This window comes from Mustela lutreola, chromosome 9 (genome assembly GCF_030435805.1).
Source record: "Mustela lutreola isolate mMusLut2 chromosome 9, mMusLut2.pri, whole genome shotgun sequence".
NCBI classification, from domain to species: domain Eukaryota; kingdom Metazoa; phylum Chordata; class Mammalia; order Carnivora; family Mustelidae; genus Mustela; species Mustela lutreola.
This window is the reverse complement of record NC_081298.1, coordinates 85,339,537-85,355,120: the sequence shown is the minus strand read 5'-3', so window position 1 is coordinate 85,355,120 and position 15,584 is coordinate 85,339,537. Positions and strand designations below refer to the sequence as shown.

The window sequence follows — 15,584 nt, the reverse complement described above, 5'->3', positions numbered from 1 at the left end:
ACAAATTTTGAAACATGCTATAATGAACTTTAAAAAGGAAGAGAACTGTCGAAATTGTGGAACAGAGGTGGAAATGTGGAATGGAGATTATCAGAGATCTACATAACCCATTTGGAAGTGGAGTATTAATTTTGGCTTTGTTCATTCTGGATACTTAGCCTTGCTAACATAATGAAGGATGGAGTGCTTTGGTTTTTGCTTTGTTTTCACCCTGAGATCCCTACATATTATCACACAGAGATTTGGAAACAAAAAAGAGAATTGCTTTTAATGTGCAAAAAAACAATCACAACATCAGTGATTGGGGGGGGTCCTTGGTATCATGGCTTTGCTCTGGACTATACTATAATTCATCCTTCATACATGAGTCAAAGTGATCCAACAAAAACATAAATCCCATTGCATCATTCCTTTGTTTGGAAACTTTTAATTGGTTTCTATTCCACTTAAAATAAAAATCCAAATTTCTTACCAAAACCAATTTCTTGCCTTTTGTTTCCTCTGCATTTTCCACCTCTAAATCAGCCTGCCTCCTTAGAAAGCCTTTCCTCATTCAAGCTAAAGCAGTAGCCCTTTACTGTGAGGTGGGATCTGGCAGCCATAATTTTTTAAAGATCCCTGGATGAGTCTGATACTCAGTGATGCTAAGACCAGTGCACTAAGAGTCTTGCTTTTGCTTGCAATAATTTTTCTGCCAATTTACTTCTTGCTATTTTGTACTGCCTGTGGGTTGAGAAACTGGAAAACCAGCATGTAGGATGTGATAAAAAAAAAAAAAGAAATGACAATCATCAGGATCCTGTACTAAACCCTACCAAAGGTCGTACCTACCTGTTAAATGCAAGGGGTATGTTCATGAACTCTAAAGAATCTGTACGCCTGTACCAACTTAGTTCATGACTCTCAGCTCTGAATAGGAGAGCTGAAGTTGTCAGAGAAATCAAATGCAAATGTTACCTGCTCACAACTGCCTTCCCTAACTCCGAGCTTTGGTAAGGTTCTTCAGTTTCTGATATACTTCCTTACATTAATCACTGCTGTTTTTTTTCTTCTGTCAGCTCTGTAAGATAAAGGATTTGCCTGTGTTGTTTACTGACATTTCCCCAACACCTCTACAGAGTCTGACACATTGTAGGTGCTTAGTAAATACTGAATTCAGTGATTCATTTATTTATTCAACTAATATTTACTGAACATCATGTGCCAGACAGCATCCTAGACCTTGAGGATATGTCAGTGGACAAAACATTAAAAATCCTTCCCCCTTATATGGTGATGTGGAGCACAGGCAAGATTAGTAAATAAAACAAAATATATAGTATGGTAGTTACAGTAAGTGGCAGGAAGGAAAAACACACACAAAAAACTAATCTATGATAACAAAAGGTATGTTACTGGTTGCCTAGGAATTGGGGTAGAGAGAGGGACCGATTATGAAGGGGCACAAGGAAATTTCTGAGGGCTGATGGACACATTCTGCCTCTTGACTAAGTGGTAATTTCACAAGTGTATACACCAGCCAAAATTAATCAAATCAGACACTTCAAATGGATATAGATTATATATGGATATTATATCTCAATGAAGTTTTAAAAAAATAAAGCAGGTAATGGAGGACTGAACTTTTAGAAAGATAGTCAGTGAAAGCATATGGAGAAGGTGAATTAGAAAGAAAAAAAAAAAAGATGTCAGAAAGGTGGAAAAGCTATTAATGTAGAAATTTGAGGGAAGATCAATCCAGAGAAAAGGAAGAGCAAATACACAGACCCTAAAAAGAAGCATGTTTGACATGTTCCACAAATTGGTAAGAAGGCCATTGGGTCTAGTTAGACAAGAGTGAGTAAGGGAAAGAGCTAGCTATTAATCTGATTGAGATAGGAAGCCATTAGTGACGTACAAGCCATAAATACATGATGTGACTTACAATTTAAGAGAGATACTCTGTTGATAGATTACTGGGGGTTGAGACTAAGTTAAAGAGCAGATGCAAATAGACCAGCTGGGAGGATGTTGTTACCATCTAAGAGAGAAGTGTTGTTGATCTGAACAGAATAGTGGGGTGGGGTGTTAGTGAGAAATAATACAATTTAAACCATATTTTAAAATTAAAGCTAGCAGGATTTGATGATGGACTGGATGTGGGTGTGAGAAAAAGAAAGGATATATATTGGAAGAATGGAGGTGTCACTAACTGAGATGAAAAAATGAAGAAGGAATCGGTTTAGAAGGCATATGGGGAACTTTGTACGGGGAACTACATACCTTTTCATATTTAAGTAGAATTCTCAAGTATGTCATAAATATGTATCTGGAAATTAGGGGAAAAATCTAGTTTGGAGATATAATTCAAGAGCTGTCAGCATATAGATGGTATTTAAATGCATGAAAATGGGTGAGATAACCTAGGAAGTGTGTTGTACCTAAGAAGAAAAGAGGACCAAGGACTTGAGGCCAGGGACACCCCAACTTTTACATGTTAGGAAAATGGAAGGAGCCAGCAAAAGATATCTAAAAAGGGGAAAGGAAAGAGCAGACTAAATAGCTAAGAGGAAAATCAGGCAAATATGGTATCCTAGAAGGACAAGTGTTTCAAAGGAAAGAGAACTCAAGTATGACAAATACTGCTCATTGGTCAATCTCAACCTCAATGCAATCTCAAAAAGGTATTACTTAAGACCAAAGTAAATGCAAAACATTATATAAATTTTTAAACAGCGACTTGGCTAAGAAAATCAAGTACTACATTAATAATAGAGCAAATATTTAACACATCAAAAATATAAAATACCACTTATTACACAATAAGAATATATAAAACATACTCAAAATGTTTACTTTTCAACTGGTAAATTATTAGCTACTGAATAATTCTGATTTTAATCTTCTGTAACTAGATGACCACTTTAAACTTACATTTCCCCCCATTAACTATAACCTATTCTCTGTTATGTAACTATCCATTTTAATTTAAAATGTTAAAAGCTTTTTTTGCATCTTTTTTCCTGTTTTGGTAAACATTTCCTTCTGTACAGACTCTAGACATTGTCTTATATAAATGAAACCTTGGAACTTAAATTCAGGACCACAACTTTAGAACACAAACTATTATGAAACATACCTTAGAGATACAAAAAAGGGTTGGTCCATTCAGAACTAAAGTTTAAATAAACTCCATGTTCTAAACCTGATATAAAATATAAAATGAAAAATTTATTTGAAAAAATGCATTCTAAACTGATTTAATCAATCCCTAGTGATGAAGAGTGGTTTGTTTATACCAACACTAAATTCTACAGAAGTTATTATTATTTATTACATTGCTAAGAATGAAAACAAGCTTAAATACAAGAATTATCAGAAATAGGCCAACCATTACAGCTTATATAACCAAATGAGATATCTAAGCTCCCCTTGGTAGATTTTTGGAATAAGGCAATATCATCTTAAAATGGTGACTGAGCACTGATAAAAACAATGGCATTTTATTTATTCTCTGTATTCTATCCTTATATTTCACTTTTTTAAAAAATTTTATGTATGTATGGATGGATGTATTGAGCATGAGCAGGGGAAGCAGCAGAGGGAACGGGAGAGAATCTCAAGCAGACTCCACAGCAAGCGTGGAGCACCAAGTGGGGCTTGATCCCATGACCCCGAGATCATGACATGAACTGAAATCAAGAGTTGGACGCCCAGGTGCCCCATCCTTATGTTTCTCCATATATTTATACACACACACATAAAGTGTAGGTATGTACATATGTATATAAGTGAGATAGGGTGTATCAGAGAATGTGTGTATGTTTTAATCTTTGTTTCTTTTCCTATGACACAAAGCAGGGAGCTGTGGTGGCACTGCTCAAGCTGGTGAAGCTACAGTGGAGCATAACAGAGCTCAGCTGCTAAATAGTAATAATAAGCTGGTTATTAATCGCCCAAGCTTAAGGAGGATAATGTCAGACCTGGGGGAGGCAGATGAAGTGGAGCTGCAGCACCTGGGGGCAGCCAAACAGAAGGCACCTGCAGTTCACTGCACAGGTGTATCACATCTTGGAGCTATGCTGGGATAAACGTGTGGAAAAGCCAGGGAATCGCCTAGACTCTCCCACTGAAAATTGTCTCTAGTTGTGTGGACTGCTTCATTGACACTACTATCACCAGTTAGTTTGCCCAAACTGTACAGGAAGGAGAATAGTAGGCTATCCCCTAGAAGAGTCACAGAAGAGGAAAAGGACTTATTATTAAGCAGACTGAAGGGCCAGGGAGTGGAGGTTGTCATTCCTTGTCAGGTCAAGTTGAGGCTGTTGGTACTAAAAAGTAACAAATGTTTGTAAAGTGAAATTTATTTATTTGGAATTCAGAAATTTCATGTTATATCACAATTACTCAATAAATGCGAATTCTCCAAAAAATTAAATTGATTATTTTTTAAAAGATTTGATTTATTTATTTGACAGAGAGAGATCACAAGTAGGCAGAAAGATAGGCGGAGAGAGAGTGGGAGGCAGGCTCTTTGCTGAGCAGAGAGCCCAATGTGGGGCTCGATCCCAGGACCCTGAGATCATGACCTGAGCCGAAGGCAGAGGTTTAATCCACTGAGCCACCCAGGAGCCCCTAAATTGATTATTAATCACCGGTTTTAGCAGGTACCTACTGTTCATTAGCCAAAATTACACAAGAATATCAGTACATTTCATTTTATTTTTTTAAAGACTTTATTTATTTATTTGAGAGAGAGTGAGCACGAGCGAGAGGTTAGTGGCAGAGGAAGGAGAAGCAGACCCCACTGAGCAGGGAACCCGATTCTGAGCTCAATCCTAAGACCTTGAGATCATGACCTGAGCTGAAGGCAGATGCCCAATCAACTGCACCACCCAGGCACACCAGTACATTTAGTTCTAGGAGGAATTATGGAAATTAAATATAAGTGAATGCTTTCCTTGGAGATTAGACACTTGCCTAGCCTTCAGATGAAATGTTGACTTTTTAATCCAGAGTCTAAACCTGTCCTCATTCTGTAAATGCGAGTGAGTAGACCATTGTATATTCCTATTATCTAACTGCGTACAAATGACAGAACTAAACATATGATGAGTTGGTCAGAAAAAAAAATCAGATCAATAAAGACAAACACTATTTTCTTCCCTGTATCTGCTGAAAACACACTCCAACCTAGAGGAGTACCTGGTACACTAAAACCTAGTCTAGAAAAGGAAGTAACACTAGCCATTTTTAAAACACAAAAAAGAAACAGAGCTTTGTATTTATGACCTCTATAGGCAGGGTACCTCAAAATGTATACAGAAAACAATTCGGTGGAAGATAAGAGGAACAATTTAATACTGAATAGTTTAGCACTGAGGTTGTGGCTAGATGTTTTCTCACAAAATGTCTTATTGGTTTTGTAAAACAAGAAGTCACAAAAGAGGGGTGCCTAGCTGGCTCATTCAGAAGAGCATGCAACTTTTGGTCTCAGGGTTGTGAGTTCGAGCCCCATATTGGGTGTAGAGATTACTAACAAAATACATAAACTCTTAAAAAAAAAAAGTCACAAAAGAAAAACCAACACATCTTTATAAAATACCAAAATTCAGTCTTTAAAAAATAACTATTAATGAGACTCCACTAAACATTTAAATTATCCCCCCCAAATTTACTATTTCAAAGAGAAAACATTCTATGATAATTAAGTTCCAGAAAAGAAAAACACAACATGGAGCTAATTAAGTACGTTAAACAACAAAATTTTTGTAAAGACATCTGCCAGATTCCAACAGTCCTCAAGGCTTAGGGACCCTCAGTGATTTATGACCAAATATGATGGGTTCTCAATCATACAAGTAAAGTACTTGCTCTTTCCTTTGTACATGAAATGTTCACCTCAAAGTTTTGTGTCCTTTCTTTTTTTTTTTTTTTTAAGATTGTATTTATTTATTTGACAGAGAGAGATCACAAGCAGGTGAGTGGCAGGCAGAGAGAGAGCAGGAAGCAGGCTCCCCGCTGAGCAGAAAGCCCGATGCAGGGCTGGATCCCAGGACCCTGGGATCATGACCTGAGCCGAAGGCAGCGGCTTAACCCACTGAGCCACCCAGGCGCCCCATTTTGTGTCCTTTCACCATTGAATTCCTGTTTTATTCTTGCAAAATCTTTTATTTCTGTTGAAGAAAAACATTCATTCTAAGATAAGTAATTAGTTCACCAGTTTATGCTCATTTTCTTTAGTTCTGTAGATTTCCATAAACATATACTGCTTTAGTTACTTCTCTATTACTTTGGCTTCTTCCTCTTCCTGAAGTATACTATATTGTGTTAAAAGAAAAAAGTCAATGAGTGTACTTGGCCACTGATCACCAGATGTACTTTCTGGATCAAAGAAATAAGTAATACAGACAAACTAGCAGGAGAAAGCAATTTAAATACAGAAGGGAAAACAAAAAACCCACCATTACCACATCTAGTTCCTGAAGACAGTCCCCAAGCACTCCATTTATTATGGTAACTAGAAGTAATATGCCAACATATATTGAATTCTCACTATAAAAATTTGAGGCCATGCCCTATTTATACTTCAAATCACATTGTTTGGCTACTTTTAATACAGTGGTTCTCTGTATGAATTCATCCAACTCTGGACGAATACTGGAATCACTAACTTTAACGAATACTGATATCCAGGTCCCATTCCCACAGATTCTTATTTAATTGGTCTCAACACCATCCTGAGCATGAAAAATTTTAAAGCCCCACAAGTGATTCTTACGTGCAGCCATCATTGAGAACAAATGATTTAAAACGACATAAACTGAAGGCAGTAATTTAGTTACTTTGGGGTATATCAATACACACATATGCACATATACACAGAGTTCAAAAAAGTAGGTCATTCTTTTTGGAAGCAACCTCTCAGTATCCTAGGATCATTAATCCTCTCTCAAGTTCATTCAATGTCTACATATGAAAATAACTTGGACTTTGTTGCCTATAAATGTTCTAAAAACTGGGAATTTGATATAGTAGAGGACTTCAGAAATAATATTCACTTAGAGGCTGACAGAAGTACTAACCAAGGATCCAGGTCTCACAAAAACATTTCCTATAGGATTTGGGCTGTATATTTTATTGCCAGCCTAGGTTAATATTGATATATTAAGAATATATTTGCATTCAAAGGACTTGTGGGCTAAAGAGCAATTTCAAGATCAATGCTGTTAACTACTATATTATATTACAAACACATTTTTTTGGCTCCTAAAAGTTGGTGTCAATGGTTTTGGGGAGAAAAAAATCAATTTGGTAATCTCCATTTTAGTTTTCATTTTACCACATAGTACCTCTGTCTAAATGAAGTCGTATCTATCTCAGACACCTTCTCTAGAAAATGGGAATAGACTATCTCACCTGTATAATTCGTCAGGTAAGTGCTTAAGGACTCTCTGACTTCTAATACTTGTTGATTACACTGTGATAGTTAAACTTTCTAGAAACATCAATGTCCATTTATTTACATATTATCTGTTACTGCTTTTCAGCTACAACAACAAAGCTGAGTACTTATGACAGAAACTATATGGTTGTCAATTAACTATCTGGCCACTTTGAAAAAAAATTTGCCAACATGTTTTAATTGATAACAAAATGTCCCTGAAGCTAGCCAGCAAATTATTTGTAGTGATGTTTAGATTTACTGTTGGCAGAATCTTTCTACACTTAAAAAAAACAAAAAAACAGACAAACAAACAGCTGAATGCCACTTTGGGTAACAAGATCAAAGAAAAAAATTTAAAGATTTTAAAGTAGATTTAAAAATCCCTGTGTTGATACCCAATAAATTCAGATGACATGTAAGTTACTAAAATCAAAAGGCACATTATAAACTAAATTCAAGAAAAAACAGGAAAGTATCAAGTTAAAGAAGTACTGTAAGAGCTTTCTAGGAACGTCATAAAATAGATATACGTGTTTTGATATTCCTGCCCAAATGATAAATACTTAAAGACAAAATGAAATAATCACTACTGCCACATAAAAATTGAACAGCCTGTACAAATGGCTAGTGAAACTTAGATATGCAAGTATGTTTACCACACCTTTCTAATCTGTCACATTTTTGGTCTAGGAAGAGTAGGAGGAAGGCCATATAGGACAATGGTTAAGAGAAAAGACTTCAGGGTCAGACAAACCAAAGTCAATTAAGGCAACAGCATTATTTCACAATAACTGTATAAAAGATTCTCCAAATGCATTTTTAAAAAGAATTATTTTTTTAAATGAATTACCTTTTAAATTAAAATTAATGTCCTCATGGAACTACAAACACTGAAAAATCCTAAGAAACTTAAGAAAAGAATATGTGAAGGAAACTGACAGCTAAAAAAAATACTCTCATCTGTAGAAGAAAAATAAATTTTTATTAAAGGATGTAACAGAAGCACTTATTTGATTATTTATCTGAAAATAAATCTGGTTAGCTAATTCAGTGATCTGGGTTCTCTCTTCCTAATTATGGGTTGCTGCTTTTTTCTTTTCTTTTCTTTTTTTCCCAAAAGGCATATACCAGGTCATTAAAAGTCTGATCTGGCAGTCATCTGAAGCACAAACTAAATGACTTCAAAAAAACAATTGTAGATGCCAAAATTATCTGCTATAATGACTATGGGAAATGCAAGAAAAAGAGGACTGTTTTGTAAATAATCAAGATCAAATTAAAAATTATCTGTGGGCTCAATGACAGAGATTGCACATTTAGGGTCTTTAGGAACAAATACATTACTGTAATTAAGATACACTGCCGATAAAGACGACTGGGTGAGACAGTTACATTCCGTGTTGTTTAATCTGTTTCTGCTCTTTATTCAGCAACTCTATCACTGCTTTAGAGATTCTGACCAAATGCCAAGAATTCTGAGATCTAACCAAAATGGAGTAGCAGCCAACTTCTGTGCAATCACCTTAATGACCCATTTCGTACTTCTGAGATAGCTGCCAGAACCATGAGGCTGCTGTCCAGATTCTATCCAAAACTGGGAATATCTAAGTTTTCAGATGATTCCATCTCTGAAAAGGGATTCTAGGAAACAGGATCTGTTCCTATTATTCTTATTACCTTTGCAAAGAAGACTGTTACATAAAATCAATCTGAATATATAGCTAACATGTAATGAGAAATATAGTTTAGAAAAGGAAATTAAGTTTGATTTACCTGTCCACTTTTCCCTATTTCCAGTTCCATTATGGCAACAGGGGTATGTATCTGAGCTGAATGCCTTGACTGCGATTTGCCGTCAACTCTCCAACTCAGGCCCCGAAGCCCACTGTCCCAACGGCTCTGGTTCATGAGACTCTCTCGAATTTTTATCTTGTGGCTTTTCCAGAATTTGGAAATGACAGCAGCTTGGTCAGATGAGATCCCACCTTGCTTTTTGGTTTGAGCAGTCAAGAATGCCTCCAGCTGGTTGAAATCCATGTCTGCAGATGCAATTGACTATAATGACAGAAAAAATAATAAATTTGAATTTGGTAAATAAATAGAAAAAGATAGCTTCTTAACTACAGATCATATTCTGAATGATTATTAACTGAATAGGCTTTCAAAAAGGGTCGTCAATGACAGGGATAAGAATAAGCTCTTTAAAAGAACAAAAATATCCTTTTTACAAATATTAAGTATCAGAAAAATCTACTTGTCAAAAATTCCATGTCACTCAAATTCTGTATCAATAACTAGAATCTAATTCTTAAATACTGAATTTCAAGGTGTGAAATAATACAAATAATTAAAGAAATTTAAACTAAATAATGAAACAAGAAAACAAATTAATTCATCCTCTGATGAAATCTTACATAATTTCACAATGCCTTGTAAGCCAGGCTTGGCTTGATATACTATAACTGTATAATGCCTTGTCCATAGAAGCACAAACTAAATTTTGTTAAACAAATACATTATGTTAGCTGTGTTAAGTCCATCTTTAGTCAACTAGCTCATTCACAATACTACTCTGAAATTGCATATTTTTTAATGTTTCTCCATAAATTTTAAAAATTTAGGGACACCTGGCAGGCTCATGGGTTACGCCTCTGCCTTTTGGCTCAGGTAATGATCTCGGGGTCCTGGGATCAAGCCCTGCATCGAGCTCTCTGCTCAGCAAGGAGCCTGCTTCCCCCGCTCTCTCTGCCTGCCTCTCTGCCTACTTGTGATCTCTGTCAAATAAATAAATAAAATCTTTAAAAAATTTTTTTCAAAATTTAATTGCCACTGCCATTATTTTTCATGATTTTACTTATTTGACAGAAAGAGTGAGTAAGAGAAAGTGAGCTCGAGTAGAGGAGGAGCAGAAGGAAAGGGAAAAGCAGAAGGCAAACGCTTAACCGACTGAGCCACCCAGGCACCCTGCCATTGCTGTTTTGAACAGTAAGTTGCTACATAAACTGAAATGGAAAATCATCAAAAGTCTGTGGCAATGGAGCCTTCAAGAGGGCAGTGACTGTTAATGATGTGGTCTCAGGACAAAACTTTCTTTGCCTCTTCTTTGGTATATCCTTATCCTCCCCTGGCCACGGGGACTGGCACGAGGTCCAAACCAGACAAATCAGAGTATCCTCCTTTCTCTGGACACAACAGCTGATCCAAATCAATCTCCTAATTTAGAGCAGGAGAAAAAATGGTCTTGCCTCTTGAGGTCATGGTCAAATTCAGAAGAATATGAGGCTAGGGATGCAGACTGCTCTCTTTGATCTTTTCACAAAGGCCTGATTGCAATAAAAAGAATGAAGCCAAGCAGAGTTGAGAGTGATACCCCTGCTCTAGAATTCCCTCCCAAGGCCCTGGTTCCTGTAAGCTTTCCTCCAATTCAATATGCTATCTCAGCATCCTTTCAACCTTCAGGTACCAAGAAATTTGATATACTATTCAAGATAGTTTAAGCTATAGTCCTATCATTTAGAACCAAAACTTCAGACTAAACTTGGGCAGTAACAGTGAGAACAAAGGAGTGTAAAGGAAGATAGTATACAAGCAGAGTATAGGATGAGAAGTAGGACGGAGGCTGACAGACAAACATACTGCCTTTCCTTCTTCAATTAATGTAAAAAAAAAAAAACTATATGATAAATATAATGACTTTCTGATAAAGGTATTTCACGGTATAATTCAATAAACATTTATTGAATACCTGCTTATTTACAGGGTTTAGGGACCCAAATTCCCTACCTAAGCCACTTAATAGAAACATCAATTTGTATAATATACTATAATTAAGTCAAATTATTTCTACTAGCACTTTGCTTCACAATATCACATCACAATGTAGATGATTCATATCATTTTTTTCCTTAAATCATATGAAGATGCCTACTTTGATATAACCTAACCTGTGGCAGAATTTATTTTGGTTGGCTTCCAGTCAATAATATATTAAACTGGGATCAATTCATCAAGATTTAGAATAATCAGAAATTAAATAAGGAACTGATTGTGGTTCAAATTCCAAGTCATCAATTTTCATTTATTTAAGAAATATCTGAATAGCTACCATGAAACAGACAATGTTCAAGGCATGCCACCTCTATCCACCAGGAGCCTCAGCTGGCAGCCTGGTACTCACTTATTCCTGATTCTTCCCTCTTCTTCACAACTTGAATTAGTGGTTCACAACAATGGCTGCATACTACAATCATGAGGTACATTTTTTTTTTAAAGATTTTATTTATTTGACCAAGAGAGATCTCAAGTAGGCAGAGAGGCAGGCAGAGAGAAAGGAGGAAGCAGGTCCCCGCTGAGCAGAGAGCCCGATGTGGGGCTGGATCCCAGGACCCTGGGATCATGACCTGAGCTGAAGGCAGAGGATTTAACCCACTGAGCCACCCAGGTGCCCCCATTTTTTTTTTTTTAAGATTTACTTATTTATTTGAGAGAGAGAGGGAGCTTGAGTGAACAGGGGGAGGGGCTGAGAAAGAAGGAAGAAGAGTCTTAAGCACACTCCACGCTGAGCCCAGAGCCCCATGTGGGGCTCAATCCCATGACCCTGAATTCATGACCTCAGCTGAAACCAAGAGTCTGATGCTTAATCAACTGAACTGTACACCCAGGTGCCCCATGAGGTACGTTTTAAAAATATGAATTCCTAGACTCTATCCCAGAAGTTCTGATTTCTAAAAATTCTAAAACAAGGCCTAGGCATTGGCATTGTTTAAAAGTTTCCCAAATAATTTTAATGAGCAACAAAGGTTAAGAACTAAGCCTACAACATTTTGTTTACCAACCTCTACTGATTCTTGTATCTGAAATAATTCTCTAATAATGTGTCCCTTCTGCTCTGTCCCTACTACCGAGTACTGAGTACTCAAGAGCAATCACTTTCTTGTGCCTAAACTAGGCTTCTATCTTGTACCTCCTCAACTCTATCTTCTATCGTAATCTATCTAAAAATGTCAGGGCACCTAGATGATTCAGTGAGTTAAGCCTCCAACTCTTGATTTTGGCTTAGGTTGTGGTCTCAGGGTTGTAAGATTGAGCCCCACTTCAAACTAGGTACTCAGCACAGAGCCCGCTTGTCCCTCCCCTCTGTTTTTCCTCGCACTCCTCCTCTCTCTCTGAAATAAATAAACAAACAAAATCTTTTAAAAATTTTAAAAAATTAAATGTCAGTAGGATACTATCACTTCCCTGTGTTAAGATTTCCAAGAGTTGGTTATTATTACCTGCTATAGTGGTTATTAATTATAAAAATTCTGGTGTAAGTTTTAAGTTACAAATAATATTATTACTATTAAAAGGATTAAAGTTTATAAAATTTATTTTTATAAATATAATTTGGAGGGTTTTTGAGGTTAACTTTATATTAACAATTCCTGCTTCATTTTGTTTCCTTGAATAGAAGAAAAAATTTCAAATGAACACAAAAAGGTAATAGGAGAGAAAGGAGAGGTAAACCCATGCCAAGTTATTCATGGTTACTTCAGGGAAAAGAAACTGATATATATAAACATATATGTTTCCTACCAAAATCCTGGCAAGAATTTTTGTATATATACACAAAATTATTCTAAAATTTATATGGAAAGCCAAAGAAAGCAGAATATATAAAAACCATTTTTGAAAACAAAAATAATAAAGTGGGAGAAATCAGTCTTCCCATTTCAAGACTTAAGATGTAGCTACAATAATCAAGACTATGGTATTTGCAGAGGAGAGGAGACATAAGCTAATGGAATAAAATAAATAACACAAAAATAGATCCACACAAACATGAACACTGATTTTTGACAAAGATATAAAAGCAATCCAGTGAAGAAAAGAAAGGCAGCCTTTTCAACAAAAGGTAGTTAAGGAAGTAGATATACTTAAGTTAAAAAAAAAAAAAAAAGAACCTCAACATAAATTTCCTAACTTATATAAAAATTAACTTAAAATAAACCATGGGTTTAGATATAATATAAAAGCATAAATCTTTTTTTAAAAATAGAAGATAATCTTTGGTGTCTACTTAGAACCAGGCAAAGAGGTTCTAGATTTGACACCAAAGCATGATCCAAAAAAGAAAAACGATTATATTTGACCTTATCAAAATTAACTTTATCCTGTGCAAAAAAACACTGTGAAGAGGAAAAGACAGCCTACAAACTGGGAGAAAAAAATTCAAAACAAGTATCTGACAAAGTACTAATATGTAGACTATATGAAGAACTTTCAAATTTCAACATTAAAAAAACAAAACAAGCCTATCAGAAACTGGACAAAAGATGAGAGACATTTCACCAGAGTGGATATATAAATGGCAAATAAGTACATGAAAAATGTCCAACATTAGCCATCAGAAAACTGTGAATCAAAACCACAATGAGAGACACCTGGTTGCTCAGTTAGTAGAGCATTTGACTCTTGATCTCATGAATTCAAGTCCAATACTGGTTATAGAGATTATTTTTTTAAATAATACTTAAATACAATAAATAAGACCACAATGAATTAGGATGGTTACAATTTAAAAACAGTGATAAGACCAAATGCTGCCAGGAATACAGAGAAATTTGATCACTTACACATTGCTGGTGGGAATGTAAAATGGTACAAACATAATGAAAAAGTCTGTCAATTTACTAAAGAAACTAAACATGCAATTACCATATGACCTAGCAATAACATTTCTGGGAATTTATCCTATAGAAAGGAGGACTTGGGTCCAAAGAAAAAGCTATAATACACAAATGTTTCCAGCAGCTTTATTTGTAATACCCCAAAATTTAAAATAAACCAGATGTCCTTCAACAGGTAAATGGTTAAACTACAAAACACCCACACACGGAATACTTCTCTGCAATAAAAGGAACCAGACCATTGGTACTTCAAACTGAATGAATTTCCAGAACATTATGCTGAATGAAAAAGGCCATTCAGAAAAGGTTCTACACTGTATTATTCCATGTATGTAATATTTTTGAAAGAACAAAATTACCGAAATGGAAAACAGCTTAGTGGTTGCCAGGGGTTAGAAAAGGAGTGAGGGCTCTTTGAGGAAGACATGATCACAGCTACAGCAGAGCTCAGGCCCACGGGTTCCTGCTTCTGACTCACCACTGTTCACACTTGTCCAGGAACGAGTTGGTTAGAAAGCCACAACACTGCCACAGTTTTGAAAAGATGCTAAAAAGACACCTGTGGAACTGGAGGTGCTCATACACCAAATTAGAATTACCCTAACCAGCCACGGTGTAAAATCTCTGGATAAGATGCCTACTAGAACTCTAAGAATCAGTACAAGAAAAACTCCTTGGGCTGAAAAGTCTAAGACGATATATTTATTTTTTTAAGATAAGGATCCATAGGGACTCACTGACTCACACAGTACTTCTGAAATTGTTAAACAGATTACTTCCATCAGTATTTAATCAGGAGTCAAGACTGAAGTCACCACTGCAGATACTTACATTTTAATGAACTATTTTAATATTTTAATAAACTGATTATCAGTTGTTTGAAAATAAAGGAAGAGGTGAGGATGGGTGGGAAGAAAATGAATGTGGCTGTAAAACTTCAACATGAGGGATCCTACTGGTAATGGAAGGTTCTATATCTTGACTGAATCAATGGCAATGTAGTACTATAATGGGTTTTCTTTTAGATTTTTTTAAAAAGATTATATATTTATTTATTTGACAGACAGAGATCACAAGTAGGCAGAGAGGCAGGCAGAGAGAGAGAGAGGAGGAAGTAGGCTCCCCACTGAGCAAAGAGCCCCATGCGGGGCTCGATCCCAGGACCCTGGGATCATGACCTGAGCTGATGGCAGAGGCTTTAACCCACTGAGCCACCCAGGCACCCCTCTTACAGATTTTTTAATTTATTCATTTGAAAGAGAGTGAGCAAGAGCACGAGCAGGGGGAAGGGCAGAGAGAGAGAGGGAGAAGCAGACTTCCTGCTTATCAGGGAGCCTGATGTGGGGCTTGATCCCAGCACCCTGGGATCATGCTGAGTCGAAGGCAAACACTTAACCAACTGACCCACCAGGTGCCCCAAAAAGTACTACAGTTTTGCAAAAGGTTACCATTAGAAGAAGCGCTCAAGTGTACAAGGATATCTCTTTCTA

At 36.2% G+C, this 15,584-nt stretch overlaps 1 protein-coding gene and 1 pseudogene across 4 annotated transcripts in view; one reads left to right on the top strand and one right to left on the bottom strand.

Moving 5' to 3' along the window:
- The window catches only part of COMMD1 (copper metabolism domain containing 1), a 215,874-nt gene that overhangs the window by 100,578 nt on the left and 99,712 nt on the right, over positions 1–15,584 (bottom strand). For all 4 annotated transcript variants that reach the window (XM_059187780.1, XM_059187778.1, XM_059187779.1 and 1 more), the window contains one exon: positions 9,200–9,481. In XM_059187780.1, the coding sequence (XP_059043763.1) occupies positions 9,200–9,481 (282 nt within the window). The remainder of the gene's footprint in view (positions 1–9,199; positions 9,482–15,584) is intronic.
- Positions 3,795–4,195, top strand: LOC131807696 (mitochondrial import inner membrane translocase subunit Tim8 B-like; annotated as a pseudogene).